Consider the following 16,899-nt stretch of genomic DNA (forward strand, 5'->3'; position numbering starts at 1 on the left):
TACGAGTACGACGCGAGCGCGAGCGAGGAGCACAGCAGGGAGAGCAGGAGCAGGAGCACCAGCGGCGATCTCTTCATGGCGCCCATCGGTGGTGGTGGTGTCACTGGTGTGTTCGACCGTGCGTTCGATGCGAGGGATCGAGGCGAGCGGTGGCGGTATATGAAGAGGTGACGCGGGCCATGCGCGCGGCCAGGTGGAGGGCCGGTGCGCGTACGTGGCGAGGGGGAGGGCGATGTGGAGCGCGCGGGGGCGACGCTGAGCTGCCCGCGCTCGGCCACATCCGCGCGTGCTGATCTTGGTGCTGGGGCTGCCTGCGGCGAGGCGACAGCGGTGACTGAGGTGGGGACGAGCTCACGAGGAGGAGCAGATGGGGCCGCATGCTGGGGAATTGGGACTCTGGCTGAGTTGGGCTGTCACGCACATCGTCCTGACGGTGTTGCGTCGTCGCCATGACGCCCTTCGTGCTTTCTTTAGCCTCGTTACATCTGCATCCTGCAGTAGCATTTACTCCGTACCACGGAAGGAGATGCATGGTTCAGGGGTCTTCGATTGAAACATATGTTTTGCCTTCAAAATTATAAAATTAGATCGTCTACAAAAATTGAAAATGTTAGAGAAAGAGGACGCACGTCGCCCCACGCCCAACCACGACGCAACAAGGAACACGACATTTTCCCTATCTTTTTTATCAATCAGGTTTAAGAAATTGTTGAAGCATGTACATATGCACATGTTACAATCTAATAGACATTTTCCTGATCTTTTTTATCAATCATGTTTGAAGTGTAAAGGGAAGAAAATTAGATTTTGGGAAGATTTGTGGATTGGAAAGGCAGCTTTGAGGGAGAGATTCCCATCTTTGTATAATATAGTCAGGAGAAAAAATGAGATTGTGGTCAAAGTATGTGGCTCTATCCCTTGAATGTGTCATTCAGATGAGCTCTAACAGGTCACAGATTAACTGAATAGCTAGAGTTGGTGGCTGAGATAGCAGTTCATGGCATGGATGATCAGGAAGATATATTTTGTTGGAACTTGAAAAAAACAAAGATTTCACATTAAAGTCAATGCACAGAGAGATAATGCAAGCTGAAGGAACACCTTCCTTGTGTGTAGCATGGAGGTTAAAAATACCACTAAATATCAAGGTCTTTTTATGGTATATGAAAAAGGGAGTGATTCTAACAAAGGACAACCTTGCTAGGAGAAGATGGCAAGGAAGTACCAAGTGTTGTTTTTTAACTCTGAAGAGACAGTGCAACACTTATTTTTTGATTGTCATATAGCAAGATTTATTTGGAATACAATGCTCTTTTCATTTGAAATTCAACCACATGTTAGTGTTCCTAGTATGCTAGTATGCTGAGTTCTTGGACTAGAGGTTATCCGTGGAAGTATAGAAACCAGATGATTATAGGAGATTCAGCACTTTGCTTGGCTATATGGTTGAATAGAAATGATGTGCTGTTCAAAGAAACTATCACTAATTCTTTTTTGCAAGTAATTTTTAGAAGGACTTTATGGACAAGAGCATGGGTGATGCTATCTAAGGAGGAAGAGAAAATTGTTTTGAAGAAGAACTGCAGCAGACTTGAAGCTACTGCTTTGGAGTTTTTCAATAAATATGGATGGAACTTTAAGAGAAGACTTCAGTCATAACATGTCATGCTCCAGGACATGTCTGGATGGTGCTGTGGTGTTGGAGAGGTTCTTCTTCAGCTTACCTGGGAGATGGTTCAGGAATATTTCGGTCTTAGGGAGTTCTAGAAGCTTTTTATCCAGCTGAGTCTGAATTTGAATGAGAAGTCTAGTGCTTCAGCAGCAGTCTGAGTGCTGCTTTTTCTATCGAGGTTGTAAGTGTTTGGCTGTAGACATCCACGTATGGATGATCGAGGTCGGATGATATGATCCTTAATCTAAAAAAATAGACATGATCATAGTTGTAACAGAAGGCTGGAATAAAAATAAAAAGGAAAGGAAAAGGTATCATACATACCTAAAATATAGTATGTGTTATGATACATTGTCAGTGGCTGGAACAAATAGGGCCAGTAATTGTAAGAGTCCCGTTTGTGTTATGGAACGTCAAAAGCCACGGGCATCTATCAACTATCATGGCGCGCGCAAGAAGCACGCAAGATGAAGTATATAGGAAAAAGTGTATTTTTCATCCTTTAAATATTGCAAAGTGTGAGTTTCATCCCCCATATTTTATTTGGTGCAAATGAATCCCTTAACTAATTAAATTGGTGCATTAATCATCCCACCTCAGTTTAACAACGGTTTATGCCATGCAATCGTATGACTAAGCACCGCTAAGCCACATCATATGTTTACTAATCGTTGATGCCACACGGTGGAAGCAAGCGTCTACGGATGCAAAACTGTGTATCATGGTGAGTATTTGAGATATGTAACATGTCACTATCATCGTGTTTTCCTTCAACTTGATAGCATAAGGGCATAAATTTGCATCAAGACTAATGGGCCGCATGGCAGCTATGGCAAAGTCTAAATTCTTGAAGCTATGAGCTCCGCCAATCCACAAACCAAAAACACTCCCATGGAAGTCCGGTAAATGAATTGCTGCTACTCACATGTGACATCCTAAGAACACTAGGAAGTTGGGGCTAACACACGAATCACATGGAGCTACGGATTGCCTGTTGGTGAAGCCCGAGCAAGCAGCCAAGGTAGAAGCTCCTGACACATAGCAGCAGTTGTCGGTGTTTAGACCCACCAACCTATCGAGGAGGGTGTCCGAGGTAGCGTTTGGTTAGTGGGGCTCGCTGAGATCAGTAACTCAAAGGTGAACACAAACACACGATTTAGATAGGTTCCAGCCGCTAGATTGCGTAATACCCTACGTCATATGTGTTGGTTGAATTGAATTGCTTTAGAGGGGGTCCTGCAGGGCCGGCCCTAGGGGGCAGGGGGCGGCCGCCCTGGCCCCCCAAATCCCAAGGGCCTACCCCAGGTCAAAGCAACGTAGCCCTGGTTAGGATTAGGACGGGAAGAATAGGCAACGTAGGCCTGGTTAGGATTAGGATGGGAAGAATAGGAACGAACGCAGCGCAGATAGAAACTCCAAGTCGTACACGTGCGTCGCAAAACTCGTATGCATGCATGAGTGCGTCGTCCAGGGGGCCGCCGCCGAAAGTCCGAAACTCGTACGCGTGCGTGAGTGCGTCGTTGAGGGGGCCGCCGTCGAAACTTGACTCGTACGCCGCCGCCAAAACTCGACTCGTACGCCGCCGCCGAAACTCGAGTTCTCGTGCGCATCGTCCAGGGGGCCGCTGCCAAAACTCGTATGCGACGCGTCATGCCGGCGTCCAGGGGGCCACTGTCAAAACTCATACACCGTTGTCCAGGGATCTACGCCACCATTTAGGATTCTAGGTATGGTACTCATCGCTGTATATGTGCGCGCACACAACCCGGTGGCCCGGCGATCGCTGTTCCTAACCAATCTGCAGCGTGCGTGTATTCCGTTGACCAATCGGCTTGTTGCTTGTGGATCTTGCGGTTCGCGCCAATTTGCTTATGTGATCAGGTGATTCGATTGCCAATTCCTCAATTCTTCATACCATTAATTATTAATTATCCTAATATCTTCATTGCTTACCGACTCTTATTTACTGTGCCTGTGACCGTCGCATCGACTGAAAGAAGCTTCTCAAAGTTGAAGTTATTGAGGACTATTTGAGGTCAACAATGACTCAGGAGAGGTTAAATGGTTTGGCAACATTATGTATCGAGAAGAATATGTTGGATGAGATTGACATCAACCCTATCAAAAGTGACTTTGCATCGAGAAATGTTAGAAGAAACTTTTAAGATAATATGTATAAATAATTTGATATGAATATTGCTTTTAGATACATTTAAATATTTATTGGTATCATTTCATATATATTTGTATATGTTTATATTAAAGGGTTTCGAGTTTTACTTTTGCCCCGGGCCTCCCAAATCTCAGGACCGGCCCTGGGTCCCTGCCTTACCTTATATTGCTGAGGCTAGGATTACAGGTTGGTTGATTTACAAGAATACTAGTCGGATTTACTAGGCGAGTCCTACTCTGATTGCTACGAGTACTTTTCTAATCCTTGACTAGTTCCTAGCCTGCCACGTAGACTACGCCGTCCTGCGCCATAGACTCAATGTCAGATACGTTTTAGTGTCTAGAGCATTGTTTCTTCAGGAACTCGTTGAACGAGGGCCTGTCTTGATTCCTGCTACCACCTTTCTTGGATGACTGTGACATTGCCGCGATGGTATTAGCTGGCTTTCGCTTGCGGTTGTGACCTCCCAAGTAGTTATTTCGGTTGTCATTATTAGGGTGATCGTTGCGGTTCTTGTCGTTGCGTTGGATATTGTTCTGATTATTGTTGTTCTGGCCCTTGTTGTGATTAGACTCGAACCTTTGGATCTTCCTATCTTCTTCATTTGTCCACGCATGTACCATGATCTTAAGAGATTTGACATCACCAGGGCGTCTTCTATCAAAGTTCTGAAACGTCCGGTGATCGTAGAGGCCGTTCTGGAAGCAGTGTACGACATCGCGCTCCGTGATGTCCACAATTGTGACTTTCTTGTCGAAGAAGCGACGTAACTAACTCCACAGAGTCTCGCCTTCTTGTTGTTTAACTTGAGATAAGTCGATCCTATTGCCAGGACGCTACATTGCCTCTGCATAGTTGTTGGTGAATGGTACCTTCAAGTCCTTCCATGTGTCAATGGAGTTCTTATCCAATGATTCAAGCCATGTGAGTGATGCCACCTCCATGTAGATAGGGAAGTAGATGACCTTGGTGTCGTCGTTTCCTCCAGCTGCTTGCACTGACAGTGAGTAGTACCGGAGCCATTGGACTGGGTCCTACTTGCCATTGTACTTGGTGATGCTCGGGGGTTTGAATTTTTTAGGTAGAATTGTCCTCACACGTCTGGAGAAGGCGGAAAACCTGTGAGAACCTTCCCCTGGGTGTTCGACTTCTTGCTCACGATCGCGGCACCGTCTGTCAATGATGGTACGAGCGTCACGGCCGGCGTTGATCTTGTTGCGAAGATCTTCTACTGGGCATTCAAGCTCTGGGTTGGGCCCACGGTGGCCACGTCCTCCCGAGGGTCCCGCCCGACTACCCTCTGCTCCAGCTTGGCTTGGTCTGGTGCCTCCAATTTGACTTGGTCTGTATGGAGTGCATCTATGGCTACCATGTTGACTACACTGGGATGGGTGCGTTGAACTGAATGTGTCAGGTTTTGCTAATCGAGTTTTTCGTACACGCACTCTGCTAGTTCAGCCAATTGTCTAGTGTACTTGTCCTGTAGCATTGCACGGGTAATGAGATCAGCGGATGCATGGTAGCAACGGGAGTACGATGATGATGAGATTGAACTGCTTCGAACGCGTTATCTAGATTTATGATTGGCAGGTTTGCTACAAGGTGGCGGCGGCGCTCTGCTCTTGCGGTGTTTCTTGCTTGCCGTCGAGTTCTTTGAGCTTCAATCTCCTCTCCGGCAATATTGGCGGTGAGCTCATCTTGCGAGACATCATCCGAGTGACGTTCATGCCGTGGGTTTTTATCGTGTGGCTCTTCTTCTTTGCCCTCATGTCCAGCGATGAGAGCGATGAGTTCTCGTTCCGGAGAGTAGCTTCCTGAGCTTGAAGTGATGACATCCATGGAGCCACCTTCTTCATAGATGTGTGAAAGAGGAGCTCCCTCCTAGTACGGGAGTGTGTCGAGGGAAGCGTTGAGGCGTGAATCATCATCCTTGGCCAGTAGACGAATCTATCTTGAGGAGTCAATGTGATCACCAGCCCAACTGTGGACCTGATAAAGGGGTCTCCTCATCCGGGTCCGAGTAGTAGTCAAGATCCTAGATCATATCCGTGTTGGATTGAGATCTGGACAGGGTAGTTTGGTAAATAGGAGCCGCGTTACGGAGTCCAAACGGAAATGGACTTGGGTTGTAGTCCGATTTGCTCAATAGCTTAAGTGACGGCTCGTGAAAGTCAATCCGACTAGAGGGGGAAGTCGAGTTGTACTTGGATTCATCCCCCCAACCTCTAACTAAGTCAGAAATTGAAAATTCGTCAAAATTCTCGACAAGATCCTCCAGAGCTCGACGCGGGAGCTTCGTGACTTGCTGCTTCTTCTCTGGGGTTGACGCAATGTGGCGGTGAAAGTTTCCAGTGTCGTTTGACGCAAACCTAGGAGTCGAAGGTGAACGTCGCGCCCGCTTCGAACGCCACGATTGGCTTGATGATGACTTGGACCATCGAGTTTGCCATGGATTCTCAGCGAGGGCCCCTACCTGGCGCACCAGCTGTCGGTGTTTAGATTCAGCAACCTACCGAGGGGTGTGCCTGAGGTAGCATTTGGTTAGTGGGGCTTGCCAAGATCAAGGACTCGAAGGTGAACATAGACACACGATTTAGGCAGGTTCTGACCGCTAGATTGCGTAATATTCTACGTCTTGTGTGTTGGTTGGATTGAATTGCTTTGGAGAGGTCCCTGCCTTACCTTATATTGCTGGAGGTAGGGTTAAATGTCGGTTGATTTACAAGATACTAGTCGGATTCGATTAGTCGAATCCTACTCTGATTGCCACGATTACTTTTCTAATCCTCGACTAGTTTCTGGCTTGCCACGCAGACTACGCTGTCCTACACCATAGCTTCAATGTCAGATATATCTTGATGTGCAGTCCTGTATGTACGACTGTCCAAATCTTCTGGTGGATCCATAAATGTATGTACGATAGCAACATGCATCGCGTCTGGATGCAGCAGCAATGGAGCTCGATTCAGCGGCTGGTTGGGCGGCGGGACTCGAGCCTAATTTCGTGGTGCTGGAGCTCGATTCAGCTGCAGTGGACGTCGATTTGCCGATGCAGAGCTCGATCTGATGGGCACGTGATTAATGGATGGATTGCTGGTGTTGTTGAACTGTTGGAGGCTGGAGTTATCTGTTTGGATGTATTGGTGGAGGACGTGTCCGATTAATAATTTGGATGGTGCAGTATTATGTATTAGTCAGCTGAGTATCTACGTGGCATAAACCAGTGCCAGATGCCACTAAACCGTTGTTGTTAAACTAAGGTGGGATAATTAGTGTAGAAGTTGATTTGCACCAAATAAAATATAAAGGATGAAACTCACACTTTTGCAATACTTAGAGGATGAAAAATACATTTTCTTCCAAGTATATATCCCAAATTAAAAGAAAAAAACCACTGTGCCGCACGTCAGTACTACGCGGTACGCCTTGTACAGCATACCATGTATGCATGGGCTTGGTTGTTGATGGTTCGATTGGGCAGACGCGTGCGTTCCGCGAATGGCATGTACCGCAACGCTCGCCGGCTCGCGCGTGCTCAGCTCAATCGATCCCATGGCATAACGGAGTGTGCAGCATGCGCAGCAGAGCAGGCAACGGCCGGGCACTGTAGCGGCGCGTGGTCTCATCTGATCGCGCCGGGCGTGCATGCGCGCATGCACGACAGCCGTACGTGTACATATATAAAAGGTCGACCGAATTAAGGCACTGGCAGGTGGGCCCGCGCGAGCTACTACGTACTGGCGCGTTGGTCGGAGAGGATCTCGAGGCCTCGGGTAACCGTCGTACTAACGGGGGCAATGCATGTTGACCTTGACCGGACGCACGTATGTAGCCGACTAAACCGTGCCGTGCACGGTCGGACGAGACAGTAGTTGTTCCGATCCATTCCATGCGCGCACGTACCACAGTTCCATGCCGCACGCATGCACGTACGTACGTACGTCCGTGCGTTCGTACAGAAGCGTCATGCTCATGGGTGCACCTTCCTAGCTAGTACGTAACAGGACCATATGATCGAGTACATGCGAAGTAGGATTAAACTGCTACAGTAGCTAGCAATGGGACTGTGACTGTGGCAGGAGGCACGCCCAGCCAGCCGGCCAGGCACTAGGCAGGGTTACTGCGGCGTCCGAGCCGTGCTCCGGTGGCGCTGGCACGGATTGAAACAGCATCTGCGTCGTCACGACGCACGCAAACAACAAACTGTTGGGTTGATGGGCTACTCCTGGACGTACGTTAGCCCGTCCCGTCCTCGTGCGTGCGTGTCGATGACGCGCGAAATCTCCGACACGGTAGGTTATCGAGCGGCACTATTTCGGTCATTCATTTGGGATCCCTGCGCATGTGCATGCCAACTTTGACTCGGTGTCTCGAGGTGTTTGGTTACCACGCTAAAATTTAGCACATGTCACATCAGATATTTGATACAAATTAGCAGTATTAAAAATAGGTTATTTACAAAACTAATTGCATAGATGGAGTCTAATTCGCGAGACGAATTTATTAAACCTAATTAGTCCATGATTTGATAATATGGTGCTGCAGTAACCATTTGGTAATGATGAATTAATTAGATTTAATAGATTCGTCTCGCGAATTAGTCCAAAAATTCTGCAATTAATTTTATAATTAACTAATATTTAGTATTCATAATTAGTATCCGAACATGACACTGCTAAAATTTAATACTTTGACAAAAGTTTACCGCTATATCCGACACCCACCGACCGTCAGATCGAAGAATGCAGTTCATGGCCTCACCCACCCGAGTACCTGATGCAAGCGTACGGCCAGCAAACAAAAACAGCTGCGGCCACCGTCGCGTCCGAGGTCTTAAACAAGGCAATGCAAACGGCTGGCCCACGACTGCAGCCAGCCACGCATCGGCCGGCCGCACGGCCGTCTACTCGTCGTCTCGTCAGTCCATCCATCCATCCATCCATCCGACCTCGGCTAGCTTCGGGCTTGGGCTACATGGATGTCATCAGCTAGCCTTTATTTCTGCTCAAGTTCTCGTTTCGGGCGCACAGGAGGAAGACGAGTCAGATCCACCCATCCATCGGTTTTCAGTGGCAGAGATGCGTACGGCCATGCAACGGGTGACACTGCACACGGGTACCTTACCTCCTGGGCTGCGTCAAGATTCGTACCACCTGCCGTGCCGTGCCGTGCAGCTGCTTGCTGCTCACGAGGCAGACGGCAGAGGGCAGGGAGTTATGTTTTCCACCCCTCGACGGCCGTACCGTGCCTGAGATGATATGATGTACGGCCAAAAGAAAAAAGATAGCAGCAAAGAGAGGGGGAGTGAGCAGCTAGCGAGCGGTCTGTGGCACGTGCCGGCCGTGCCGTGTCGTCACCATCTGTCATGTACCATGCACATTCTCGCCTCGCCCCCATATTATTGGCGACCTCTAGCTCGTCGGGAGCTCCCATATATTTCACTGCGTCCAGGATACTTTGTGCGACGAAAATATGTACTCCAACGAACACGTACGAGTACTGTAACGATCGTACTCCTACTTTTTTTAATGGAATCAGAGGCAGTAATGGACCAACCAGCACTGCAAGAACACAGCACAGCACAGCACGCACAGAGCACAATGCAACAAAAGTCTGGGCAATGTGTTGGTTAGCAAGGGTAGCTAAAGCTGCGAGATGAACAGAGCCAATAGCAGCGGGCCACCTCGCCTGCCTGCGACCATCGAGCTCTGTACTCTGTACACAAGCCACAAGCCGACTCCGGCAACGGGGCAAATGTTTACAGGTCGGTGGCGTATAGTATTATCAAGGGAAACAGTGGTTATGCGAGATGGATACAATACAGTATCTGAGAAGATACGGTCGGCGTCGGCCCAACGACGACGACCCTCTGCATGCATCTCGTGTCATCTCGACGCCAATGCCGGACCATCCATGGCATTGTTCATGACTAACGGTCAAAAGGATGAACAGCCAGGCAGAGGCAGATGCGCTGCTCTGCTCGTCCTTTGCATGCACCCAGTTACAGTTCCTTTTTCTCCTTTTACCGGGCTGCCGCTTTATCTTTTTATTCACTGTCTTTGCTTGCAGCACAGCAGCATCTATCGATTCTACCTCATCCTTTTGCTTTTCTGTTCTGAATCTCGGGGTTCCCGGGAACAGTTACCTTACCAGCCCGATTGCTGTTCAGATTTACCTGCACACGTGGTAAATATACTGGATCGTATTCGTACAGTAATTCACATCTTACCGGTTTAACTGATTTCTTTGTCGAATTTCACCTTTCACCTTTGACATTTTGACAGCTACAGAGTTCTTCACCTAGGATTCCAGGGAATGGGGAAACGTCAGCAGGCAACAACCGGTCAGAAGTCAAAGCCAGCCATCTTAAATTCCCAATCACATCTCACGAGCCAAGCCTATTCAAGTGAAGGTACAAGGTAGCCAACCTGGTAGGTGAAGGGTGAGATCACAGCACGTGACTCTCTACACCTGGGCCCAAAAGGTGGTCAAACCCTGCTCTCTCAACAAGGCAACACGAGTGATTACATCACGAAAGTAAGCAAGATTACAAAAGGAATCAACTTGCCGAAATGAATGCTTCCTAACCAGACACCATGTCTGATGTAGAGTATGCCACCATGTATTCCATCCAGGAAACAAGACTCTGACCAAGAATTAGTAAAATTTTAACTGAACAATTTTTTTTTTCTGCCACAGCAATGAGCACAGCAAATGCAGGCATCATTTTGCTTCTCAGGTACTGCACCACAGGGATAAAAGTTATGCACATGATTACACCTTTGCAAACCTCCTAAGTCACATCAATCTATCACTGTTCCCTCAGCACCGGAGATCATGATCCAGGATCAGTTCAATTCAAGCATCATTTCACCTTTTGCCGATTTGCAATGATTCTACACCTCATGCTCATACTCATGCACACCCCCAAAACCTCATACTAACTAGCAGATTTCCCCAAGGCAAAGGGAGAAGAAAAATGATATACATTTATTAACATCCCTAAAAAGAGAGAAAAACGAAGGGTTTCTTGAGCTGTGTAGTTATGTACAGATGTGGGCTGATCCTTGTTTGAGCATTGGCTGCTCACAGGCAAATGGTTAGTTGCAAAACTGCCCAACTATCCTGCAACAGCAGCAGAGAACATGTTAGGCAAAATTTTGAGGAGTTCTAGATTTTCGCAACAAATCATCAGTCAACAAATTGGTTACCTTTATGTCAGTTTTTGCGCAATGTGCTTCTCAAGCATCTGACTGAAATCTAGCAATGAAAGCCAGATAAAAAAATCAGTCAAGGTTACACCTCATCATCCAACCAATCTTTGACCCCAGCTATTGTTCATCAGGGACCCGGTAACCTGTGTCATCAAGGCAGTTGTGTGAACAGAAGGAACAAATGTAAAAACAAGCAGTTCTATAGAGAATCGACCAAGCTTACCTAAGTTAAAGTAGAAAACAAGCTCCATATGCCAATATGAGCCAAATTAGTAGAACTTTTCTCCAGAGCTGTAAGAATATGGTAAAAGCTCTTCCACCTCAATTCTGGAGCTGAAATAGCCCATGTTCCTTCTTCTAGGGCGGACAATTTCAACATCAGCCATGAAAATACTGTACACGGGTCTGTGATCAGAGAAGCGAGACTCTCCACGGACATACGACAATTGCATGAGGCCATTACCATACCACAAAATGCGGTCACACCTTCAATCAGATAAAGAAAATATACATCAGTGAATTCCTTTGGAGTAACTCAAAGCAGGATGCAATTCAGGTGGATACTAGGATAAAAGAAATTACCAGGCTGGTGTTCTCCGCTTTTCTTTGGGACGCACACCAGAATAACGATCTGAGTTGAATGAGTACTTATACGTTGGAGGAAAATAAATCCTGCCTTCTTTCCATCCCTGGAAAACACGCCCACATCTCCGTTCTATTCGAAGCTGTTCCAAAACAAGTAATTCAGACATGGTCCTCATGCTAACTAGAAAAGGACGTACCATAACAGAAGTAGCAAATTACCTGATCTTTCTCCAATAGTTGCTTCCAATTATGCATTTCAACAAGAGCTTTAGCTGAGCAGTATGAAAGAGCGATCCGGTAATTCAAATCCCCAAGCCAAATGACACGACTGCAGTTAGGCACAGAAGGAATATAAAATTAGTTCTACTTCGCTGTTGGCCTGTTGCTACTACATCACTATGCAATAAGGAGCATTGCCCCGGGGGGGAGGGGTAGAGAGCATAGATTACATACTCATGCTCAAGAATTGTTTCTGGTGACTTGACATCACCAGCACCACGGACTTGAGGAAATCTAGTTTTCCTTAGAATTTCCATAACATCAGAATTCCTCCGCAGTTCATCTCCCTCCTTTTCCCCAGAGGTCAAATGACAACAGATAAAACAAAACGTTGTGTGGTGCAAAGACATGCTTATGGATATAGATCCCTGAAGCAAAAAGAAAAAGCATGTTCAGCAAGAACATTGAACAATTTTCTAATAAATTTCTAAGCAATATGCGTAGCAGGTCGAAAATGAAAACCATGCATAATGCACATCATTTACCTTATTTCCAAGGTAACCCATTAGTCCTCTGCCCACACAGGAAACTTTCAGGTTTCTCACATCATTTCTTATTTCGCTGCGTACCCAAATGGTGAGAAATATACCAACCATCTGCTTGCTGGCAACCAAACAATACCTGATATGAACACAACATTTAAGCAGTCATTTTCAGGAATACAGAAACACAGTATAATGGCACTACTCAGCTCAAATAATAAAACGTTTAAAAATTGTATGCAACAACAATCTTGTGCAAACTTCTATGGAACAATACCTAGATGTATTTTGCAGACTATAATTTTCTTCCGTAGGCGCTGAGGCACCATAGCCATATGTGAAGGGTGAAAAATATGCTCCATTACTTGAATCCTCCTCAATACAATGATCATCTGGTGATCCCATGAATGGGAAATTTCCATCAAAATCACTTGGCCTGCCTCCCAAGCTAACTGGATCACATACACTGAACCTGCGATCCAATCTTGGGTGTGATGACATATGGTTCCCTTCAACTCTTAAACTCCGGCTAAGGTTGAATGATCGACGATGCAAAATTGAGAAATTATCCTGCTTTCTCGATGATCCCTCAAAATCAGCATCTAGTTCCACAACTGGATCAGGGACAGGAGAGGGCGTGCGATAGCCACCATAACAGCACCCAGGATTCTTATTCAATGTCCTCCTAACAAGGGATACCCACTTTTTTGCTGGAAGGTTATCTTCAGTGCCAAGAACATTTCCAGCATTCAAAGGAACAATTTCTTGAAATCTGACGACAAGGAAAACAAGTTTAGGTGCATATAGTAAAATAAAATCCCATTAAAAAATTTAGGAAGGCCTTGGCAGTACACACCCTAACACATAGATATCAGCTGGAGGTGAAGAATGGAGCCAGTCATCAAGATTTAATCCCCTTGGTGGGGATTTACCGCCAACATTCCATGTGGAGGCAAAGATTCTACAAAAGAAAGGAAGCAAAAGAAAACTTTGTCAGATTATTGCAGTAAAGTCAAACTGCAAGAACTACCTACAAGAAATATGCTCTATGACAATTGACTCATTTTCAAATCTGAGCTGCACACTACCATACTACTACTGCACAGCAGATTAGTTGGTCGGCGCGTTTCATTAGGTTTCTAAGCCCGCAAGGGAAAGAAGCACAAGCACTGAAAAACTCAACCTGTAATTCTGAACTTCCGTCAGGCGTGCCGGATCGAAGTCATTCCTTACTCCACGGATTCGGTCTACACTCCGTTTCGATAACCGGTCTACAAGTCATTACGAAACAACAGAAACAAAGATTAATCAGATGAACCGGTAAAAATCACATAGAGAAATGCATTATTTGGAGGACCAATGAAATCTGTCTAGCAAAATGATGATATCTGGCAAAATGAAATGGGGGTAGCTGCAATCTTTGATGCCTGAAGAGAGAGAAAGGGAGAGAAGCGTGGTCCAAATGCTTTAACTGACCAGTTCTGCTTTTCTTGGCTGTGCCTGCCTCCCTCTCTGAGCAGCTGGTCCTCCATTCATCACCATGCCCGTCCCTTCCTGAACCACTAAGCAAATTTAGCCCAAACAAACAAATGCAGCACATGCAAAGAAGAAGCCACTTGTTTGAGTCCGTTTGAGCAGGGAAGCCAGAGCTGTCATCTCGGAAATGAAAGTGGAAACTTAGACAGGCAAGCATGCCATGAGATGAGAACGATACAAAAATTCCAAGCAGCAACAGACAAACATCTGCATCAGCTGGGAAAAGGTGTTTGATTGGGACATTCTAAGGACCAATACCAGGAACAAAGACTTTAAGATAGCCGTGTCTGATTGTGATATGTTTGCTGCTAATGCATCCATCTTTGAATCAAATCTAGGAACTTAGGCCGAAAAATCTGCTGTACGCAAGAAACTTCAAGCACAAGACGATGAAAATTCCACCCAACAAACATTCCTAAACCGCATGACCAGTTTGGTAGAGCCAACCACACAAAAGCAGCAAAAGTAAAACGCAGAGGTCGCTGGTTGCGACTTGGGCATTCGTTCTTCAACAGCTAAGAACTGAGCTAAAAACAATTTGGCGATGACAAAAAGAAGTACCGACAGATGCTCATCACTGAATCAAAACGATGTCACCGAAATGCAGCAGTAGCGTTACCTTGGCTCGCATCGTGATCCGCATGGAAATCCTGCGCCTTAGACTTGATGTTGAACCACTTCCTCACAAGGGATTTGGACCACGAGAGCTGCGCATGAACAAGCAAGACACTGCGTCGATCAAAAACACAGCAAACAGAACAAGAAGCCCAGATTGAACTAAAACCAAGCAAATACCTTCTTCTTGTTGCTCTCGTCCCTCATTGTCTCATACCTCCCCGTCCACAGCAATGGAAGAATCCGTACCCCCCCTCTTCGGAGTCTCCTATCTGCCCCCAAACAAGGCAGGGCGCGCCCTCGGCGGAAGGAAGCCTCAAATCCCGCAGACCCGCACAAATTTCCGCTCTCAAGGCAAGATTCTGACCCGAGAAGCCGCAAATCCGGGGCCGAATCGATTGACTTCCGAGTACAGGGGCCAAATGCTTGAGCTTGCCGCAACAACCCAACCGCTCCGGGGATCAAGAATCCATCTTCCCCTTGCAGCAAAAACCAAAAAACCCAGCAAATCTTCTCCTCTCCTCGTAATGGGGGAGGAACGAATGCTTGCCTCTGCTCCGCAACAGCAGCCTAGCCCCGTAGCGGTATGGCAAAGGCGCCACCGCTTTGCTCCTGAAATCCCGAATGCTCTCCTCCTCCGTAGGCCTCGCGCTCTAGGGGTTAAGAAGAGTAGCGGCACAGGCAGCAGGAACAGGACTAGGAAGTAGCAGGAGTAGAGCTCGGCAGTGCGGCGTATGGTGGTGCGTGCAGTGCGAAAACGAAACGCAATGGCCTACGGGCGGGCCTGGCCCCTCCTGATCTGCGCTCTTTTATCCCGCTCGCTGCGTGGCCATTCTCTCTCTGCCTCCGAGCTCTGGGTTTTCTAATTCTAATCGCCCCCTGTTCTCGGCCTGCTCGCTCTAATCCAAGCTGCTTAGCTTAATAATAAGCTGGTGCGAGCTGGGTCTTGGGAGGAAGGAAAGGGGCGCGTGCTAGCCTGGGAGAGTGAAGCAGCACTGCAGCAGCAGCGACCACAAATGGCAATACAGATCACGAATGTGCTGCTGTTACTGCTAGAAAGGAAACTGAAAATTACATGCCATTTGCAGGATTTCCAGAGAGATTTCGTGCACAAATCGCATCATTTCGTAGATTACACATATGGTAGATTGCATTTGGCACGTATTCTCTCCCTGGATCAGACCCTGCTTATAAAGCTTTTCAAAAAGACCCTGTGTGATCTGCAGCACGAAGCGGATGGAAAGAAACGGTTGGCTATGGAAAGAAACTGAACAATACGGTAACCGTAGAGATGGCGACGGGCTGGCTGGCTCCGCCTTCTTCACAGGAAGGAACAGGCGCTCACTGGGAAGCGGGCCCCACGTGCAGTTGCCAGGTGCGACCGGGTTGTTGGGCCTTTTCTTCTCCCTGGGCCCACCTCCAGCCTACTGTCAGTTTGCCGCGTTTCCTGGGTTTGTGCGTGGGCTCGGGCGCGCTTCTTCTATTCGTTTTTACCCCCCAACCGCTAGTGCTACCGCTGCGGCTGAGGCACTGCAGCAAGTGCAGCAGACCCGGCAAGGGTACGCCACTGCATGTGGGCCCGAGAAACGATGGACCCACCTGTCATCGTGTCAGCCTTCGGACATGACGTCACGCTTTGCCGTAGGGTTTGCGGTCGCTGAAGCAATTGAAGGTCGGGCTCGTGAAACCTTTTTTGTTGTTCTGGAATTCATTCATCTCATGCACTAAGCAGCTGAACTGCCGTAATAATTTAAAAATCAGAAATAACTGGCCCAGTCTAGCTACATTCATAATAGAGGAGAGACGCCTCTCTAGGTTTCTGCGGTTGTCCACTTGTCATGGTCCTCCTTTTCTTTTTTTCTCGCATGGCACAGCCATGCATGGACATGCTGAAATCCAGTGTGTAGCTACCACTACCACTACCGTACAGGGCGCTAGCCAGGTGAGCCATTGAGGCACAGTGACGACGAGTCGTCCCGAACCCAAACGTGGCCAGAATCGATCGTCTCTTGGATGCCCTCCTGGGACTGACGATCGAGCATGGCCAGATTCGACGTGACATACAGTAGTTGTTACACGAAAACTTAGAAAGATATATGCAGCAGCAGCAGTAGCGATCAGCGCGCACTTTTACCCGCACGTCCGTTCCCGTGCTATACCCCGAGACGACGACGCAGCGGCCGAGACGAACCGAGGGCCACGGCGACGACGCTCCTTTCCATTCCCCGTCGGGCAATGGGCGTCGTGTCCCTGCTTTGCATGCATGCACGGCCTCTTTCTCCCACGGATCGAGAGGAGGGGGCCGCTTGGTCTTCTCACACGCTTGTCCTCACGCGCCACACG

General features: G+C 47.6%; 2 protein-coding genes across 2 annotated transcripts in view; both read right to left on the bottom strand.

The window, feature by feature from the left end:
• LOC117836996 (cupincin) overlaps positions 1 to 144 on the bottom strand; it is a 5,277-nt gene extending 5,133 nt beyond the window's left edge. Inside the window, exon 1 of the mRNA XM_034716530.2 lies at positions 1 to 144. This exon is cut by the window's left edge and continues 415 nt beyond it. Within this exon, the coding sequence (XP_034572421.1) occupies positions 1 to 86 (86 nt within the window). The 5' untranslated portion in view covers positions 87 to 144.
• Positions 145 to 10,492: 10,348 nt separating this feature from the next.
• On the bottom strand, positions 10,493 to 15,464 carry LOC117835008 (type I inositol polyphosphate 5-phosphatase 4). The gene is made up of 13 exons (XM_034714358.2): positions 14,737 to 15,464; positions 14,561 to 14,648; positions 13,882 to 13,959; positions 13,589 to 13,676; positions 13,262 to 13,366; positions 12,683 to 13,177; positions 12,409 to 12,544; positions 12,098 to 12,291; positions 11,864 to 11,972; positions 11,642 to 11,784; positions 11,283 to 11,545; positions 11,057 to 11,202; positions 10,493 to 10,970 (listed from the first exon to the last, which is right to left on the bottom strand). Exons 1-11 carry the CDS (start codon positions 14,761 to 14,763, stop codon positions 11,329 to 11,331), a joined length of 1,680 nt encoding a protein of 559 aa, XP_034570249.1. The 5' UTR covers positions 14,764 to 15,464; the 3' UTR covers positions 10,493 to 10,970; positions 11,057 to 11,202; positions 11,283 to 11,328.
• Positions 15,465 to 16,899: the final 1,435 nt, after the last annotated feature.

The sequence above is a fragment of the Setaria viridis genome, chromosome 9, assembly GCF_005286985.2.
Source record: "Setaria viridis chromosome 9, Setaria_viridis_v4.0, whole genome shotgun sequence".
Classification (NCBI taxonomy): domain Eukaryota; kingdom Viridiplantae; phylum Streptophyta; class Magnoliopsida; order Poales; family Poaceae; genus Setaria; species Setaria viridis.